This window comes from Eulemur rufifrons, chromosome 7, assembly GCF_041146395.1.
Source record: "Eulemur rufifrons isolate Redbay chromosome 7, OSU_ERuf_1, whole genome shotgun sequence".
Lineage (NCBI taxonomy): Eukaryota > Metazoa > Chordata > Mammalia > Primates > Lemuridae > Eulemur > Eulemur rufifrons.
Window position 1 is genome coordinate 128,687,223 of NC_090989.1, and position 17,851 is coordinate 128,705,073.

General features: G+C 37.3%; 1 protein-coding gene across 1 annotated transcript in view; it reads left to right on the forward strand.

Annotated features, from left to right (window-relative positions):
- KCNH8 (potassium voltage-gated channel subfamily H member 8) overlaps nt 1-17,851 on the forward strand; it is a 363,798-nt gene that overhangs the window by 312,570 nt on the left and 33,377 nt on the right. Inside the window, exons 12-13 of the mRNA XM_069473285.1 lie at nt 13,197-13,235; nt 16,965-17,320. Coding sequence (XP_069329386.1) covers nt 13,197-13,235; nt 16,965-17,320 — 395 coding nt within the window. The remainder of the gene's footprint in view (nt 1-13,196; nt 13,236-16,964; nt 17,321-17,851) is intronic.

The following is a 17,851-nucleotide window of genomic DNA, read 5'->3' on the forward strand; positions in this document are numbered from 1 at the left end:
TGGCAGGAAAATGGTCTCAAGACAGCAGCTCTTCAATTTAAGCAGAAAGCAAATTAAACTGGATTCTCTTAGTTGATTCTAGATTCTTGTAAAAAGAGTGAGTGGGTCAGCTTAAGTCAAGTGTCCATCCAGCTTTCATTAATTATCGTGTGTGTGGTAGGGAGAGTGGTGACTTCAAGGATGAAGGGAGATCACACTGTAATAGCATGGTGGTTTCCATGGCAACCCTGTGGGCTGAAGAGTTGAGATAAGAGACAAGATCCAGAAAAAGGGTAGGTGGGCAGAGGTCATCACTGAACAAATGAAGCACGGCTAGTGATTGTATGAATTGTGGGTCTCCTCTGTGTAATCACAGCACAGTAAGTCTCCATGCAATCATTCTCAGCAACATCTCCATAGAAAGCAAATCCCATTTAAATATATATTAAAATAGAAGCATTGAAAATAGAGAACACACAAAAAGCTTTAAACCATCCAGTAACGGCTCATGTTTCATCTCCTCTGGATTCTCTCCTGTGTAGCCTCTTGTCAATCAAAGAACATGACACTTTGCAAAGAGACCAGCCACATTTTGGTGGCATCTGGGTATTTCAGCTTGTATTTGCAAGTTGAACAGTGAGCAGTTAGATTTTTAAGTTTGTTTGTGGGGAGAGGTTGGTTGGGTTAGGAAAGACAGAGGGAAAAAAGGCTACCTGCCATCCCATAAACAAGACAAAAAGAGTTTTTCTTTCTTTATTTCTCTAGTTGCTTCCATGCTGCAGGGAACAGCAGATGTTCAGCCTGAAATAAAAAAGTGTCAAATTTGCATATGCACACACATACCCCAGACAGGCTCCACTTATATGTATTCCTTAAGAATGAAAAACAGCCTACTGCTACATCCACCAGGAATCCTCAGACCTCCGCTACTGTTACTTGGAAGTGACAGGTGGCGGGCACCAGGATCCTCTATCCCACACTACATTCTGGATGGTGGTTTAGGCCTTAGAAGTGCAGTGCTCGCTCTCTCCATAGCTCTGTAGGCCGGGGCAACAGAGCCTCACTTTCAAGACAAAAGCAGATGATATTCATGTTGCTGTAAGTATAATAGCTCCTATGAGCCAAGCTGTACACTAACATTTACAAACATGAACTTATTTTATTCTCACAACTTTGCAAATAAATTGTATAAGTTCATGTTCTAGATAAGACTAAGGATGGGAGAAGAAAAAAAAAAAACTGGCCCAGAGTCCTTCAGCAAGGAAGTAAGGGAGATCAGGAACTGGAATTTCAGCCCCAAACCACCTGTTTCCAAAATCCAGTTGAAACTTAATGCAAGTTTATCCATCAAAACAAAGTTATTAATTCTTGCTCAGTTGCTTAATTCTATGAGCACTGAATGCCAGGTAAGTTAAGGGAGCATTCATAGGAACCATGTTTCCATGGGAAAATAAGTTTCATAAGCCAAATATATAAATAAAAAAAAATTAACCACAGCACTATTTGATAATCCATTAAGCTGCATACTTTTGATTTATGCCCTTTTTCGGTATACTACACTTCAGTGAGAAAGATTTTAAAACGTGAATTGTAAGAATCCAACCAGGTTATAAGTGAAGAACTCAGCTGTGTATATATGAGTTCCTTGAGAATAATAATTATATTTTATTCATCTTTACAATCCTTTTCTTAGTGGTGATGCTGGTACAAAGTATATGAATTTTTACTGGAATTTAATTAATTCATTTATATATACATATATTTGCTTCCATGTCCACGGAATCATAGAATGTTAGAACTCGAAGGGGCCTTATGCAACATCCAATAAATCTGTTTTTCTTTTGATTTGAAGTGGCCTAAACCCAATTCAAATTAACTTACAGGGACAGGAAAAAAGAAAAGCTACTCACTCAATCCAGTCATTGGTTAGGTATATAACTAAATGAAGTACATACCTAATGAATTGGAATATTCCCTTTGTACAGAGGACTTTCACATTTGGATAAATCTCCCGTGGACCACACCACACATGTGCTTCAAATAAGATTTAGTCAAAAAAATCAAAATAAATCTTATCATTGTTTACTTTCTCAATTGAATATTTAGTCACACATCTACTGACCATATAAAGAAAAGAACACCAATGTTTATTAAGTACATATTATGAACAAGGTAATTTGTTTACATTGCCTCATTTAATTTAATTTTTAATCCTTTCATCATCCCCGGGGGTTTGGATTATGTTTTTGCTTCACAGATGAGGGAATTGGGTGTTCAAGTAGTTCACTGCCTGAGATTACAGAATTAGTGAAATAATTAAATAGTATAAAATCAAGTCAAACTCTGATCTTCTGCATACATGCCTAGTACATTTGTCCACTAAAGCATTCTTCCAGAAATCAGAGAGATAGGGGCTGTTCTTCTTCAGGCATTCTGACTTATTGCAGAAATTATACCAAATTTCCAGAATAATATGCACTTTAATCTTCTTAACGTTAATTCCATTGCTTGTCATATCTCATCAAAAGCCCACTGGAAGGAACTAAATATTTTGGGAAAGATATTTCATTAGCAAGAGGACAAATAAAATGGCAAAACTACTGTACCTTGGCCATTTGACTTGCCCTCTCTCTTTGCCTTTCACTCTCCCATATACATCATTGTTCTTCATCCTTCTCTTGCTCAATGTTTAAGAGTAAATTTGTGAAATCTCCACTACACCGTCATTTCAGATGTGCAAGATAGAATTTCAATTTCTTTCCAGTCTCGGTTTCATCCTTGTAAGTAGTTGGAGGTCTTCTAATTAGTTGAAATAAATAAAAATCACATTGGAGTGTGAATATATCACATTTAGATCACATTTAGTAACAAATAACACATTCTCAGAACTTCCTCTGTACACAGACACTCATACACACACATACATTTATGTAGAGGGATTGAGAATATAAATAAAAGAAGTAATGTTTTTAATTTAGATTTTTGTTCACATTTCTCAGTCGACTTGCAAATACTTTATATGTGGATATGTTAGGACTTTTTTAAAACATAATTATATTCTGCTTTTTGTCCAAGAAGTTGCTTTCCTGGGACTTGTTAGAATAATCCTGAATGTTTTCTTGTAGTAAATATTTCACTGTTTGGGGCTGTGCCAGTCAATAATGTGTCACAGGTCACCCTTGGGCATGCAGAACATTTCTTCCATTGGCCGTCTGATCCCAAACCAGTTAGCCTTTTAATCCCAAATCTCAAACTCTACTGTTACAGTATAGAGTCAGTGGGTGGTATGATTAAAGCTGTGTAAATGAGCTAAGTTGGTGGAAATTAAATTAAAATTAAAAACAAATTACAAAATCCCAGGATAAACATCTTTAATAGTGCTTTTCCCACGAAATTCCCCAAAAAGGTGTAGACAGCAGAGAGAATGGCATATGGTGGAGGCAGTCTGCTTACAACGCAGCACAGACTGTGCTCAGCGGGCAGATCTTGGGGCCTCCAGTTTGACCAGATTCGAGGCATCTACTTGCTCACCATTTAAACCCAGCCCTCCAGGATGCCGAAAAGGTGGCGGCTTTGCGTGGAGGAAGCAGCAGCCAAGTAGTCAGAAATAGGAACAAACAACATGCCAAGGTAGGGGGAAAACTGAAGTCCCTCGAAGTTATGAATTTGAAGGCCAGCATGTGGTAATGACAACTCGGTAAGGGTGGAGGGACCCACGAAGATGAATTTCTGCCAAATGAATTGGAATTTAATGTGTTTGGTTTTTATGTCACTGAGGAAAATGATTAAGGAAAATTCTGACATGAATGTCTGTAAGATGCCAAGCTTTCAGTGATGTGGTAATCCCACTTATATTTTCTACTGTTAACATTAAGGTCTTTAAAAGCAGAACATATGGTGACTGATCTGTGTCACTGCATTTTGCCAGCATTCATAAAGTCTCAAGTCTGATTAGTGCTAACAAAGCATATTTATATTCTAGGTCATACAGTTTGCATTTTTCTTTGAGGATATTAGTCACTCTTCTGTCTTGATAGTACAAAATGTTAGCATCATGTACGGAGAAACAAACAAACAGGATTCTGTCAAAAAGAGCAATGAATAAGGATCCAGAAACCCTGAGTGTTAGACTCAATACATACACAACTAAGGCTAGAATCGTTCCTCCGAAGAATCCAGTGTTGTGGGTTTCCTGCAACCCCCAAAGAAACGACTGAAAAAGCACAATTTGATCCAAGATATTGCCAGCTTGAAAAGCCAAAATTGGTTTGCATGAATTTGTATAGATAGTCACAGAAGCATCATCCTTTCAATAGAGTCACCTGTCCATATTTTGCTACCATGGAAATGATAGCCTTAAGAATTGGAGAGAAAAGCTTGCTCTGAAGAGAGGTATATGTACACATTTCATGTGTATAACTAAAAAGATTGCTTTGTTCAAAATTTGTAAATAACTGTATTAGTGAAGTTCAGAATGATCCCACTAAAAGAAATGATTATGCCTATTATAAATGGGCATGCCCTGTTCACTGTTTACATTTTTACAAAGAGGAGATTCTCAATAGATATCACTGTGATTTTCCTGAAATTGGGAAATGATGACTTTGTGACTAGGTTGCTGTGTGATAACTTTAAAACCTGTTCACATAAGACAATTTCAGGAAAGGGTCATTGCTTCACCGCTCCTTCCCACAGAACCTCTCCCCTAAACTCCTCACTGTTTATTTTAAAAGGTTAAGGAAATGTCTATCCTATGGTGAGAGCTCAGGCTCAAAATATAAATTTACATAAGAAAATAAATAGAAAATACACATGACTATATAAATAACAGGAGAATGATTCCCACCACACCCCGCCTCCAACAGGAAACATGCTTTGAGTGAAAACATTGAAAAAGAGACCCAGAGGAGAAACTGGAGATATATCAGGCATATTTTTTTTTAGAGACAGGATATCATTATGTTTCCCCAGCTGGTATCAAACTCCTGGCCTCAAGCGATCCTACTGCTTAGGCCTCCCGGAGTGCTGAGATTACAGGAGGGCCATCCAACCTGGCCAGGCATATTTTATTTATGCCATAATTTTTGTACTGGGAAATTCCTTCTTTGAGAGCACAATTAAGGGAGCAAAAATACCAAATCAGATGTGTTCCTTCCTAAATTTCAGTGGCTTGTTATCCCATTGTCAGTTCTCACAAAGAGTTGTTTTTAGTCAATATGTAATTAGTCAATAATATCTTCCTTATGGTGCTCCACACATCAAATTTGAGTACAACACAGCTGTAACATAAGAAGCTTGGCCTCTTATCGACAAACTGTGAGAATGTCCTCCCCACTTGGAAATGACTGATTATTTAGTAAAAGTGGTAATGTTATGATGAAAAATATTCTTCACATTTAAGTTTCAAAGATTTCTTTAAGCAAAAAAAATGTATGCATTTGGTCATGTAAAGGATGCCTACAACCTTGCTGTCCTGATCCTCTTCTTATTTTCTGTGGTTAAGTGAGCTTAACCAAGGCACTATAGTTCAAATGAGCAAAGTAGTTCATTTCCGTTTGCTGGTTCAAGCACTATCTTCAACATATAGGGCTGTTCAACTTTTTTGTTACAGTGCATAATTGACAATGAGCTTCCTAGGCAGCAAATTAGGCATTTTGCATTAGGTTTAAATGTGCCATGGGGAGTTGTGATGCACAAACTTCTCACACCAAATGGAGCATCTTTCTTAACCGACCTGGTTTGGAACCAAAATACTCAGTGGATATCCTGAGAATCTTTTGAAACCAGCTATTGTGTTTCCTTACAATTACACAGTAGCTGACTTCACAAGCTAACTAGGAACCATTGTACCCTAATCAGAAGCGGGTCACGGAGGGGCATGGGATCTCATCTCGGCTCAATATAATGAATTTAAACAGTGTAAATTCTTTTAGCACAGATTACCCTGCTGAACTCCCAAATCATTGATCGGGACATAGCTTCTTAAGCCTGAAATCTTTGAAATTCTTATGTCATTGCTGAGAGAGTTCCAGTTTTTCTTCACATAATAGTGTAGATTTTTCTCCATTTTTTAGGGTGCTATGAACCACATATTAATAAATAACCCCCTCTCCCTCAAAATCATCCTGCATTTTCCAAGCTTTTAAATAAGTATCAAGAAACACTTTTGGGTTTTTTTTCAATTTCAAAGCCTTGTATTTTATGCATTTGAATTCCGAGATAATTGTGCTTGAGTTAATTTGTGCATACTGTCAATGTCTTATTGACTGACTGTATTTGTACCCATGAACAGTTCAAAAATGCCTGACTTTGTTTAAGTGAAGAAGATAAAGGAATTGAGAAAGAAAAGAATAGAATGCAAAGCCATTTCTTTATATAAAGTATTCTATCTGATGTTGTACAAAGAAAAGTGTGTTTTTGTGGAATAGGATAATAGCCCCTTTGCCAAAAGAACAATTTGGGAAAAACTGGTATTTAAAAAGCATATGTCTATTTGTTAAGAAATTCTACATATGTATTAGTTTCAAGTTGGACAAACCCATCTGTGTGAATATTAAAATAACCATGACATAGCTAAACAATTGATGTAAAATGTAATAATTCTCTATTTCCCACACTAACTCAATTTAAAGAAAACTGTCATTCATAACCAATGTATCAGTAAAATCTAATTAATATTTATTAACATGAATTATTCTTCTTGCCAGACACTGGACCAATCACCTAACAAATGTAACAATGTGAGGACATTTTTCACCATAAGTTCCATGTGAGAATTTCTTGTGGATAATGAAGTTGAAGTGCTTAGAGGCTTTTACTTCCCAGCAGGCTTCAAATGCTTTCTGTCTCTGGAGAAAAAAAAAAGGCCTAGAGAGCATGACACCATCTATCAGGGCTTGTCACCTCTGGCAGGAATGTTGGGAATTATGGCCAGAGGGAAAAAATGAACAGGAGGGATCCAGAGAGTTTCGGGGAGAGAATTGAGGGAAAGGCACCTCTGTTATTGCCAGTGGAACAGAAAAGGCAATCTTAAGGAGTCTTACTGTGAGTTATCAAATACATCCCCTTAAAGGGTCTTGAAAGACACACACACAAAACAGAATTACATTTTAATTAGTTTTGGTTGCTGTAACTGTGTTTCTCTTAATGTAACACGATGCCAAATGTGGCCCACTGGATCTCTAAGATTTGTTCAGTTTACACATATATATCTCACTTAATCTTCAAATCAACTCCACTTATTATCATCATTTTTGACGGGAGGAAATGCAGGCTCTCAGAATTTCGATTGACAATGACGTGCGACTGGCTCTGGCTGTCAGAATGTAAATAGAAGTGATGTGTCACTCCAAGCTGGGGTAGTCACATGCCCAGCATGTCTTCCCCATACTGTCTGCTGAGCTGCCAGCTGGATGATGGCAGGACAATCCTGAGGCCACATGATGGCAAAACAACAAAATAGAAGAAGCCTAGGTTCCTGAATCCCCTGTGAGAGAGCTACTGGACACACATCAAATTGTGAATGAGAAATAAAGCTCTATTGTGCTAAACCAATAAAATGTAGAGCACTGTTAGTTACCTCAGCATTACCTACTCTATCCTAATTAATATGCTTCCCAAGATTGCATAGCTAATAATTGACAGGACTTGGAAAATCTCAGTTCTTAACCACTATGCACCCTACCTCAAAAATGGGTCCCATCCACCCGGCACACAGACCTTTTATCATAACATACAATGAAAAGTTTTTGTGGTGCTTCCCTACTCTGTGGGCTCAGTAGCAGATTCTCCAGCTTTGCCAGTCAATAAATCCTAAAATCAGGACTCACTTACTTGACTTGTGCTTTCTGCATCAGAAGTGATAGTATTTACCCAAAGGAAGAGAATTCTCCTTTAAGTCTTAATAGTTTGTCTTGACCTCAAGGCTCGGAATGAAATTGGGAAATGTCAAAATCATCAGTTCTTTCATTAAAACCTCATTTCTATTTCTAAGTTTTACAACAAACAAAGGAAACAGAAACTGTGTTACTCACTTAGGGTTTCAGATCAGCCTCAAAAAAAAAATCTCTTTTTCAGATTGGTTGGTGGTGAAATCTCAGACTTGTTTAGTTGAAAATTTGTGCTTGCTTGTTCAAGCCCTGTCCTTTCTCCAGAGGCTTCCGTTTCCTATTCCCACCTACCAGCTGCCACAGGTGTCATTTACTACTTCTTGGCACCTCCACTTGAGTCTATAGGAGGAAGAAGCAGATCAGAGATGAAAATGAGAGCTTTTCATTTGCTACTTGCCTCTATTATACAACAATTATTTATGGTTTTGCAGGGGTGGACATGTGAGTTATGGGGTTATTTGTTACTATGCTTCATTCATAATCTGCTTATTCCAAGCAGCCACCAATCCTGGTTACGTTGCTGTCCAGTGAACAAGATAAAATATGGAATAATCTCTTTTTCTGAATGAGGACACGTTCCTTCAATCTGCTTTGTGACTTAATCAGTGTGTCATTATTAATGAAGCAGAAGATATCATGAATCAATCAGAAAGAAGAGGCTGATAATATGCATCTCATTTCCCAATTGAGCATTCAGCTGTAGATAACATTCCTGCCAAAGCCCTTTAGTGTCTTACGAGATTTCATATTGAGAGGACATTTGCAGCTCACACAAGGGCTTGTAAATCCTGACCTATGGACCAAGTAAACAATGAAAGTAGATTCCGTACATTCCTTGGACCACTGGCCTACGAGGTTACAGTTTAGGATTCATTGATCCAGGCTGTGGGTTCCATTGACATTTGCTTCTTTCCTGCTTCTTAGTAGTCAACTTCTTGGTGGCCCAGCCTCTTGCAAGGAGGTTGAGATTAAGAAAAGTTTGCTGATACTGCCTCACCGTAACTGAAAAACCACTCAAGTTCCTTCTAAGGGTGGAACATTAGCATTCTAAGAAAGGCTGAGCCCCAAACCTTGTTGCCGTTGCTATAGTGCCATCTGTCAGAATTCAGAAGCATTTAAAGAGTGAGGGAAATAGATGAAAGAAATTAAGGAGCTCCCTTCTCAACTAAAAGAATCAGTGACCATTCTAATAGCAGGAGAATTTACTATTGAGGGATTTAAGAACTTAAGAAAGAAAGAATGGCCACGGTCAGGTATGAGCTATGAAAGCTTTTATAGAAATGTCTTCATTCAGTAAAATAATGACATTAGGGAATATGATGGCACTTTTCACATTTAAAATTACTATTAATGGGCCTAGTATGTTTGATTTTCATTTGCAGTTCAAGCTCAGTAGTAGATGTTGAGGCCTTCTCTCCACAGTTTAAAAAAAAATTGTGAATTTGTTTTGCTTTTTTGTTGCAGAAAGTATGAAAACTAAGAGACTATTTTTTCTCTCTCTGGTTCTCCTTGCCAAAGAGCAGTATCTTTCCAATTTAGGAGCCCTCCCTCTCAGTTCCCACTGCACTCACAGCATGATAGAGCAATTTAGGTGGTTAGGATGAAGAAAAAAAGGAAAAGAAGAAAAGCTATGTGGAAGCTTCTGAAACCAACTCTCTATGGATGAGAAAGTATTTCTTTTTCAGTCTACAAGGCTATAAAGCCCTACCTCTGTTCATGATAACTGTGCCATATCCTTCTTGCCTACACTTGGCTTCCTCCTCTCTGACAGATACAGATGCAATTCTAAGGTTTGAGTTGGCTGACCGTGAACCTTCTTTATCTCTCTAAAGACTTTATTGCAATGACCTCCATTCTTTCTTTCTTTCTTTATTTTTTTTTTCTGAGACAGAGTCTCACTCTGTTGCCCAGGCTAGAGTGCTGTGGCATCAGCCTAGCTCACAGCAACCTCAAACTCCTGGGCTTAAGCGATCCTACTGCCTCAGCCTCCCAAGTAGCTGGGACTACAGGCATGCGCCACCACGCCCGGCTCATTTTTTCTATATATATTTTTAGTTGTCCATATAATTTCTTTCTATTTTTAGTAGAGACGGGGTCTCGCTCTTGCTCAGGCTGGTCTCAAACTCCTGACCTCGAGTGATCCTCCCGCCTCGGAGAGCTAGGATTACAAGAGTGAGCCACCTGGAGGTGCCCAGCCTCCATTCTTTCTTTTATGTCTGATTTACTTCCTTTTTATTTTCCTAACCTCTATACCTCTAGTATTTAAGAAAAATAAAAAACTCCCATTAGAGATGATCAGAAGTTCTTTTTATTGTTCTAAAGGGTGTAAAAATTTTATGTAGGAGGGGACTCAAAATTGCATTAGACAGCACCTCTCAATTACCTTTGAGTACTCTTCTAGTTGCTGGGATAAGAAAATGGGGTCCATAAACTTTTTCTATCCAAAAGTTGTATCCATGCATTTTTTTCTGAGGAGAGAATGCTTATAATGCATCAGATTTCCAGAGAAATTTGTGACCAAAGAAATTTATGACCAAAGAAAATTTAAAGCAGTACTTGAGTAACCTAGTGTGAGTTTGGGGATTTGCTTTATGGCAATCATCAAAACACAGTGCCAGATTAAATTCCACAATACATCAGGCATTTAGTCTTCCAGCCCAAGAAAGCATTAAGTGCCTGAGGAAGTACCTGAGAAAACATGGTTCTGTGTGAGGAACCCTGGGAGTCAAAATGCAGGGCTTTTGGTAAGGTTCTGCTACTAACTTGATGGATGAAGTGAGCAAGTGGTCTTACCTCCCTGGGCCACTGTTTCCACATCTCTGAAGTTAGGGAGTTGGACTGACTCAGTGGTTTCGAATCTGACCTGGAGTTCTTTGTAAAATTCTAAATTACTGGGCCCTACTCACCACCATTTGAAAGAAAATCGCTGGAATCTGATTTTTTAAAGAAAGCTTCTCAAGATATTCTATTATCTGCTAGGTAGAGAAATCATTGTAGCAGACACTCTAGGGTCACTTCTACTCTTAAAATACTAAGTTTCCCTTAAACTAACATCTCATGCATTTAGCAGAATCTGGTTCAGCATGAAGTACTAATCCTCAGAATGAATCTTATCATAGCACTCTTTTTAAACATTAGCGATTACCACTATATGCAAATGAAATTATTTATTCAAAGGGGCTACCACAGCGCTGGGAAATTACTAATCATACATATATGAGGTATACTTGATTCTGCTTGACTCTTGATCATCAGTGAGTTTGGTAAAACATTAGGTAGGGTTAAGTTGGGTAATCAAAGGCATCAAGAAATAGGAGGAAGAAAAATATATTGCATGCCAGTCACTTTTAAATATATTATTGCACTTAATCCCTGTAACAGCCTACCCTGTGTTCATTTTCCCACTTAGTCACTAATTTGTAACCTTGAGCAAGTCATTTAATTCTGTCTAGTTCTTTTGTTTCCTCTTTTGCAAAATGGAGATTAAAAATATCTACCTCATAGGATCCCAATGAGAATTAATGGAGACAATGCCTGGGAAACACTTAACAGAGTGCTTATCACATGTTGAATATTTAATTAATTTATAGGTGATAGATTGATAAATAACTGTGATGTTGGTTATGAGATTTTACTACTCAAAGTGTGCCTCCCAGATCAGCAACGTTGGTATAAAATAGGAGCTCACCAGAAATTTAGAATCTCAGGACCCACCTCAAATTTCCCCAATTAGAATCTACATTTTAACAAAGTCCCTAAGTGATTCATGTGCACACGTATATTTAAGAAGCACTAATAAAGGAAAATAACTCTGAGACTCAGCAACTTGACAAAACTCATCTGGTAGGTAAACCAGGGAGCCAGGAGCCTCTTTCTCTTGTACTTCTAAGGACATTTGTGACCTTGAGGCTTTCAGGCTTCCTGAATCCCACTGTGATGTTCTTTCTTTAATCCAAACTATAATTGAAAGGCTTTTTAAAAACACATTTTCATGTCTACCACAGTAGCAAGAGCATCATAATTTTGTTTTGTTTTTCACATTTTTAATTATTCAGCTGTTTTATTTGTCACCGTTTAGGGAATTATTACAAAACTTATGTCTAAAATGCTTCTGATTAATGCATATTTAGGCAACTAAGCAGATGTAGAATGGGTTGACTGCTTTGATAAAATTAAACATTGATGAAACATATATTTGCACAGCAATAATGAAGCCGGCATTTGTATAAATAATAACAGATCTATTTCCCTAATCATCTAGGGGAAAAAAAAAAAACGATGAGAGGGTGAGAGAATTACCAAATATGTCTGGCTTACTAGGCAAATCATTTTCAAGTGCAAATTTCTTTTATGTGAATAAGATTATGTTAATTTATAGCATCTATTACCACATTAAAATGAAAGAAGTGTGTTTGCGCAAAAAACAATGTGGATGATATCAGAAGCATGCTTCTAGGACATGTCACAATTTTCAGAGCTTCTTCATACATCATGAAATGTACATGTTTTTAATATACTCCTCCATAGTACCATAGTTTGATTTTATACAAAATGTGTCCCGAAATCCAAGCTTCAGTGATTTAAGATATACATTTTTTCCCACATTTTAGCGTCTCTGAAACTGAGATCTGTCTTACAATTGATGGCATATCACAATTTAATTGATGGAATTTTTTTCTTTTTTTACAATCAGTGGGATCTTAGATTTCATTAAATAAGGGATTATGATTTCTGATAAACTTAATCTTGTCCACAAGGAACACCACAGTGAGTACAGCATAAAACAAATAGACAGGAAGGAGATATCACCCTTACCAACATTCATGGAAAAAAGGGAGGCAGATAAATAGAAAGTAGTGAGATTAAATAAGAAAAGATTTAATGGATTTCTATTCACAGACCCAGAGAGAAAAATCAGAAAGAATAAGAGAATCTAGCAAAAGAGCAGGAAAGAAGATAGATGAAAGCAAAAAGAGAATAAAGTATCAAGATGGAAAATGTAGCTAATAAGCCTCATATTGTGACCATTATTTACTATGTGTGTTGCCCTGTGGTAGACATTTAATTTGCTGCTTATTTTTTCATTACACACACAGGCCATCATAGAGAGTGGGTAGGATTTGGGAGATATTTTAAGCACCTTTCAGAAGGTATTTTCTCTTCTCTAGCCTACACAGGTAGATCCATACCCCTTCCCACGCTCCCCTGCTCCCTCTCACACACATTCTCTGTCTATTCTTCTCTTTCCATAGCCTCCCACATTTCCCTCAGGCCCAAACCACCAGGAGAGGTCTATGCAATTGTTAAAATATCTGTTTGTTCTTTCAGGTGATAACAAGATTATCGAACAAATCTACAGTCTCACAGGTATGGTTTTTGCTAAAGAGCAAAATATTTATCTAAAATCTGGATGATTTCCAATAAATCTTTCTTTCTCTTCAGAATTTGATGTATTTATTATTTGCTTTCCCTAATTCACTTCCCAAAGAGAGATGTAGCAACTGACTTTCTTGAGTTTGGGTATAGAGAAATATTGAAACTCATACCTCTATGTAAGTGTTTTATAGCTGTTGTGATAAACCAGTTTATAACAATGCCAAAACCTGCCAAAAGCAGCAAAGCCCTGAGGTATTGATTTTAAAAGTATTTTCAGTGTGTTTAAAACTGCTGGTCAGTTTTTTTCTTGTAAGCATCCAATTTCTTGTTAAGTATCCATAATGTTAAAAATATGGTTCAGAGATAGTCTGGAAGTAGTTTCACTTGAGCTCTTTCTTAAGACAGTTCCAACTTTTAAGTACTCTCCAATTTCACATAAAACTTTCCCAAAGAAACAGTGATTTGTCAAATTTATCAGTTAGACTTTTATTACTAATAATCCTCTGACAATGAGGCACACAAACAGATCCAATCACATAACACATTATGAACTCATTGGTAATTTACTAAAGTTGGTGGAGGAGGGGAAAACTGTGTTTACTTTTAATATAACATTAAGAAACTTCTTAAAAACTCTTAAAATGTGTCAGTGCATTCAACCAATTTTCTCTCTGGTGGAAGTTGTCTTTTCTCTCTCTTCTCTACAAAATCCTCCTCAGCAACAAGCAAAGTGGTCTTTATGTTTCAACTTTTCTTCTCAGACAACCCTTCCTCACTACTCCATTGACTTTGTCCCCCAGATCTTTCTATATTCTCTTTCTCATGAAAAGAAATCTAGGCTTTTCTTTTAATTTTCCAATTTGAATTTCTCACTCCTTCATAGCACTCTGGAGATGAAGATCCCTCCCCAAAATACAACATCCTTAACTTTCAGAAAAAATCCTTCTTTCTGATTTAGGTTAAAGTTCATTTGTAATTTTAAAACCAACAAAATAACAGAAGTTTCAAAACAATAGATGCTTATTTCTCTCTCATAGGCAAGTCCAGAAATGGAAAATATAACAGCTCCCATGTGTCAATAGGCTCCTGGGATTTCTTCTTTACAATTCATCATCCTCAGCATATGACTTCCTTCCCCAAGATCTCCTCATTCTCCAGGGTGGTTGCTGAACATTCATCCATTTTATCCAGATTCCAGATTAGAAACCAAAGAAATATGAAAGAGTGAGATAGAGGCTCCTCTGTTGTAGGAATCTTCCTAAAAGTCAGTTAAAACCTGTCCACTTACATGCCATCATCCCAGAATTTAGCCTCATGGCCAAACCAAGTGGCAAGAGAAACTGATAAAGGTTATCTTTGGGCAGAGTGCATTATTAAGAATGCTGTTAACTAAGAAAGAAGGAGAGATTGCATAAAAAGAGGTAACCAGCATTCTCTGTAGCACCTTCTGCAATATAAATGTTTCCATTTTCTTTATGGCGATCATCATTGCCTAGGCAGGTATTTATTAAACTCTTTCCTTGCACATTGCTTAAGTGCTTAATTTCTATTATCTACTATGTACTATTTCCCTCACACCATTCCTAATATACAGGTGAGGAAACTAAGACTTTTATAATTATATTACTTGACCAAGGTTACAGCTAATAAGTCACAAGACTTCTAAAACTTACTCATACATTCAGTCACTAGACTCTGTTCTACTTCAAGACAGGCTTCACATAATCTAGTCATCTGTGAGTTTAAAGTGGCTATTCCAGCAAATGTCATGAGCCAAATTCCAGATTCATTTAACTATGAATATAAAAACCTCATTGCCCTCATTGACAGGAAGAGAATGAAGGGATGGATCAGCTGAGAAGAAAGAGCTCTGTGGTTGGACTTTATGGCAGAGTAGAACAGGTGAATCCAGCTACACAAGGGAAGCAAGTGGTCTGAAGAAAATTACCGGCATTCCTGCGCAGAGGCTAATGTGAGGCTGCGTGTTTGATAACATAAATTTAGGTCCTGTCTGTAATGATGGTAGGTGGGATAATTAATTATTGGTATAAGTAATGTCTGCTGCTTTGATTGTGAGAGTCAGTCTCTAAGCAGCTTATCCAAGACACCAAGTCTCCGTGACAAAATGGAAGTATGAAACATATACACACTTGTAGAAGTACAAATACTTGATAAGGTGTTAGTCAGAGGATTCTATTAGAGCCAATGGAGCCTTGGGTGAAACAAAGGAATGATTAACTTGCCAATGTAAATGTAAAGCAAATTGTAATTAGAGAATGTACTCATTGATTTTCATTTCTCTGATAAGCTTGCCCTGTTGTGTCTTTAGCTGGGTAAACTAATTTTTCTATTCCACAATGTTAGTATACAAATGTTCCCTAGCAATTCCATGTGGGCCCAACTTTTGTTAAAAGCACAGAGTTTTAGATGCTGTGAAAAACAAAAGCAAGCAAGTAAAAGCAACACCATGACTATCCCAATAAAGAACTTGTGGCCTCATCATTAATTAAAATAACCATATGTAGTTGGAAAGATGAGTCTAGGAATGCCATTTAAATTTTGAGACATTAAGATTAAAATAAAAAAAAAAAAACCTTACCAGTAAACCAACCATTTCGCTTAGCAGATATGGCCTAAACTAAATGGGCTATTGCCTGTAAGTCACCACAATTTTTGGTTAGATTTATTATTATACCTGTAATAGAGACTTAAAAATCCATATATGCCAATGAACCAAGTGTTCATTGAAGTCATAATCATGACAGCTCATGAGATTTAATCTTAGGGTTTTTCAGGGATTTTTTTCTCTAATTTTTATTAGAAATTATTGATAAGTGGGTATAAGTAACCATATCATCAAAAGAAACTGAGGCACAGAAAAATGAATGGACCTTTTGGAGCAGAGAAGCCATGTCTGGGGCAGAGCAACAGGTGCACACTGTTACAGTTACCCTGTTCAGAGCCACTAGCTTAGCCTTTGTTGCCCTCTCTGCCTTGCCCCTCCACCATCACCTCAGTTGTCCTTTCCCACCCTCTTTCTTTCTTCTTAGCCTACAAGGTTGAATGACCTTAGTCAAGAGTCCAGTGGGTCTAGGGTTTTGGCAAGACTCTTTTTCCTTCCTTTCCTAAAGTTTCTCAAAGGAAGTAGACCAGGTGGCTTACATCATTTCTTGTTCATGACTTGTACAAACAAGGAAAGCAGGAAGCAAAGTAGCTGAGGACACTTCTGATATTCTTCTATTCATGTGAACCAAAAAAGAAAGATTTTTATTCTTTAAGGATAATGTAATTCTGCTGGTTGATCTCCATATAAAGTTCCATTAATGGCTCTGTCATTTTAAATAACAAAGCCTAAAACTCTCCATAGTATCTCTATTCCTAAGAGCATGTCATCATTTTACTATCACAAGGTATAGGCTGATTAAAATCTATTATAGACGCAAACCTGGTAAAATGTGTCTCTCATTGCACAGCTTCCCACCAAGAGAAAGGTTGGGGGTTAAAGTCAGGAAAGCAGACAGGGTAAACCTGAAGATCAGAAGTGGGGAAACTTTTAACAGCTGAAAAAGTTAATAGCAAAATCTGTGAAGACTTCAGTTTTAATGAAAACTTAAGTCTCTAAGGGATCTGACTTTGTTCAAATGGAACCTCTAGCATTAATGATATACCTCTTAAGAGGTCTTTGCAATCTGTACTAATTTGTATTATCCTCTGATTTAGCCAGAGCCCAAGGGAAATGGCAGCATCAACAAGAGACTCCCATCCATTGTGGAAGATGAAGAAGAGGAGGAAGAGGAGGAAGAGGAGACAGCCTCCTTCTCTCCCATCTACACAGGGGGATCGTCCTCTTCACGCAGCAAGAAGGTTGGAAGCAATAAAAGCTATCTAGGCTTAAGCTTAAAGCAGCTGGCCTCGGGAACAGTGCCATTTCACTCACCTATCAGAGTCTCCAGTTCTAATTCTCCCAAAACCAAGCAGGAAACTGACCCCCTAAACCATGGGAAAAGGAAAGAGAAGAACTTGAAATTGCAACTTTCAACTTCAAACAGTGCTGGACCCCCAGACCTCAGTCCACGGTAAGAGTTCACATCATATTCATTCCTGGGTGAAAGTGGTTGCTTTTTGTACAGACTAGTACTTGCCTAGGAAATTATACAGCCTTCTGGGCCATTCCACTGCACAGGTTTCTAGCCTGGATTCTTCAGTTTTCCTGAATTTTGTGTGCAGTTTTTTGAGTATATATGCAGGTATGTGTGTAGTATGGGAATAAATAGTTTTAGTCATATTCTCAAAATGGTCTATTAAATTTTCAGAATTCCTTGTCTACTCCTTTTGTTCATTTAGCTCCACCTATTATGTTAAATGTATATTTCTACATTGTGATTTTATAATTTATAAATTTATAATGAAAATAAAAGAGATGGAACAAGCACCACCAATGTTATCCCCTCAATTCCTGATCTTACCAAAAGTTTCATGGAGCAATGAGTGGAAATTATGAAGAAAACAAAATGCTGATTTTTATTTTCCATACAATATTTTCCTTATCATTGTAGGTGGCTGAAGCTTAGTTCTATTTCTGGTCTCTTCAGTAGGTGAGATGTCAT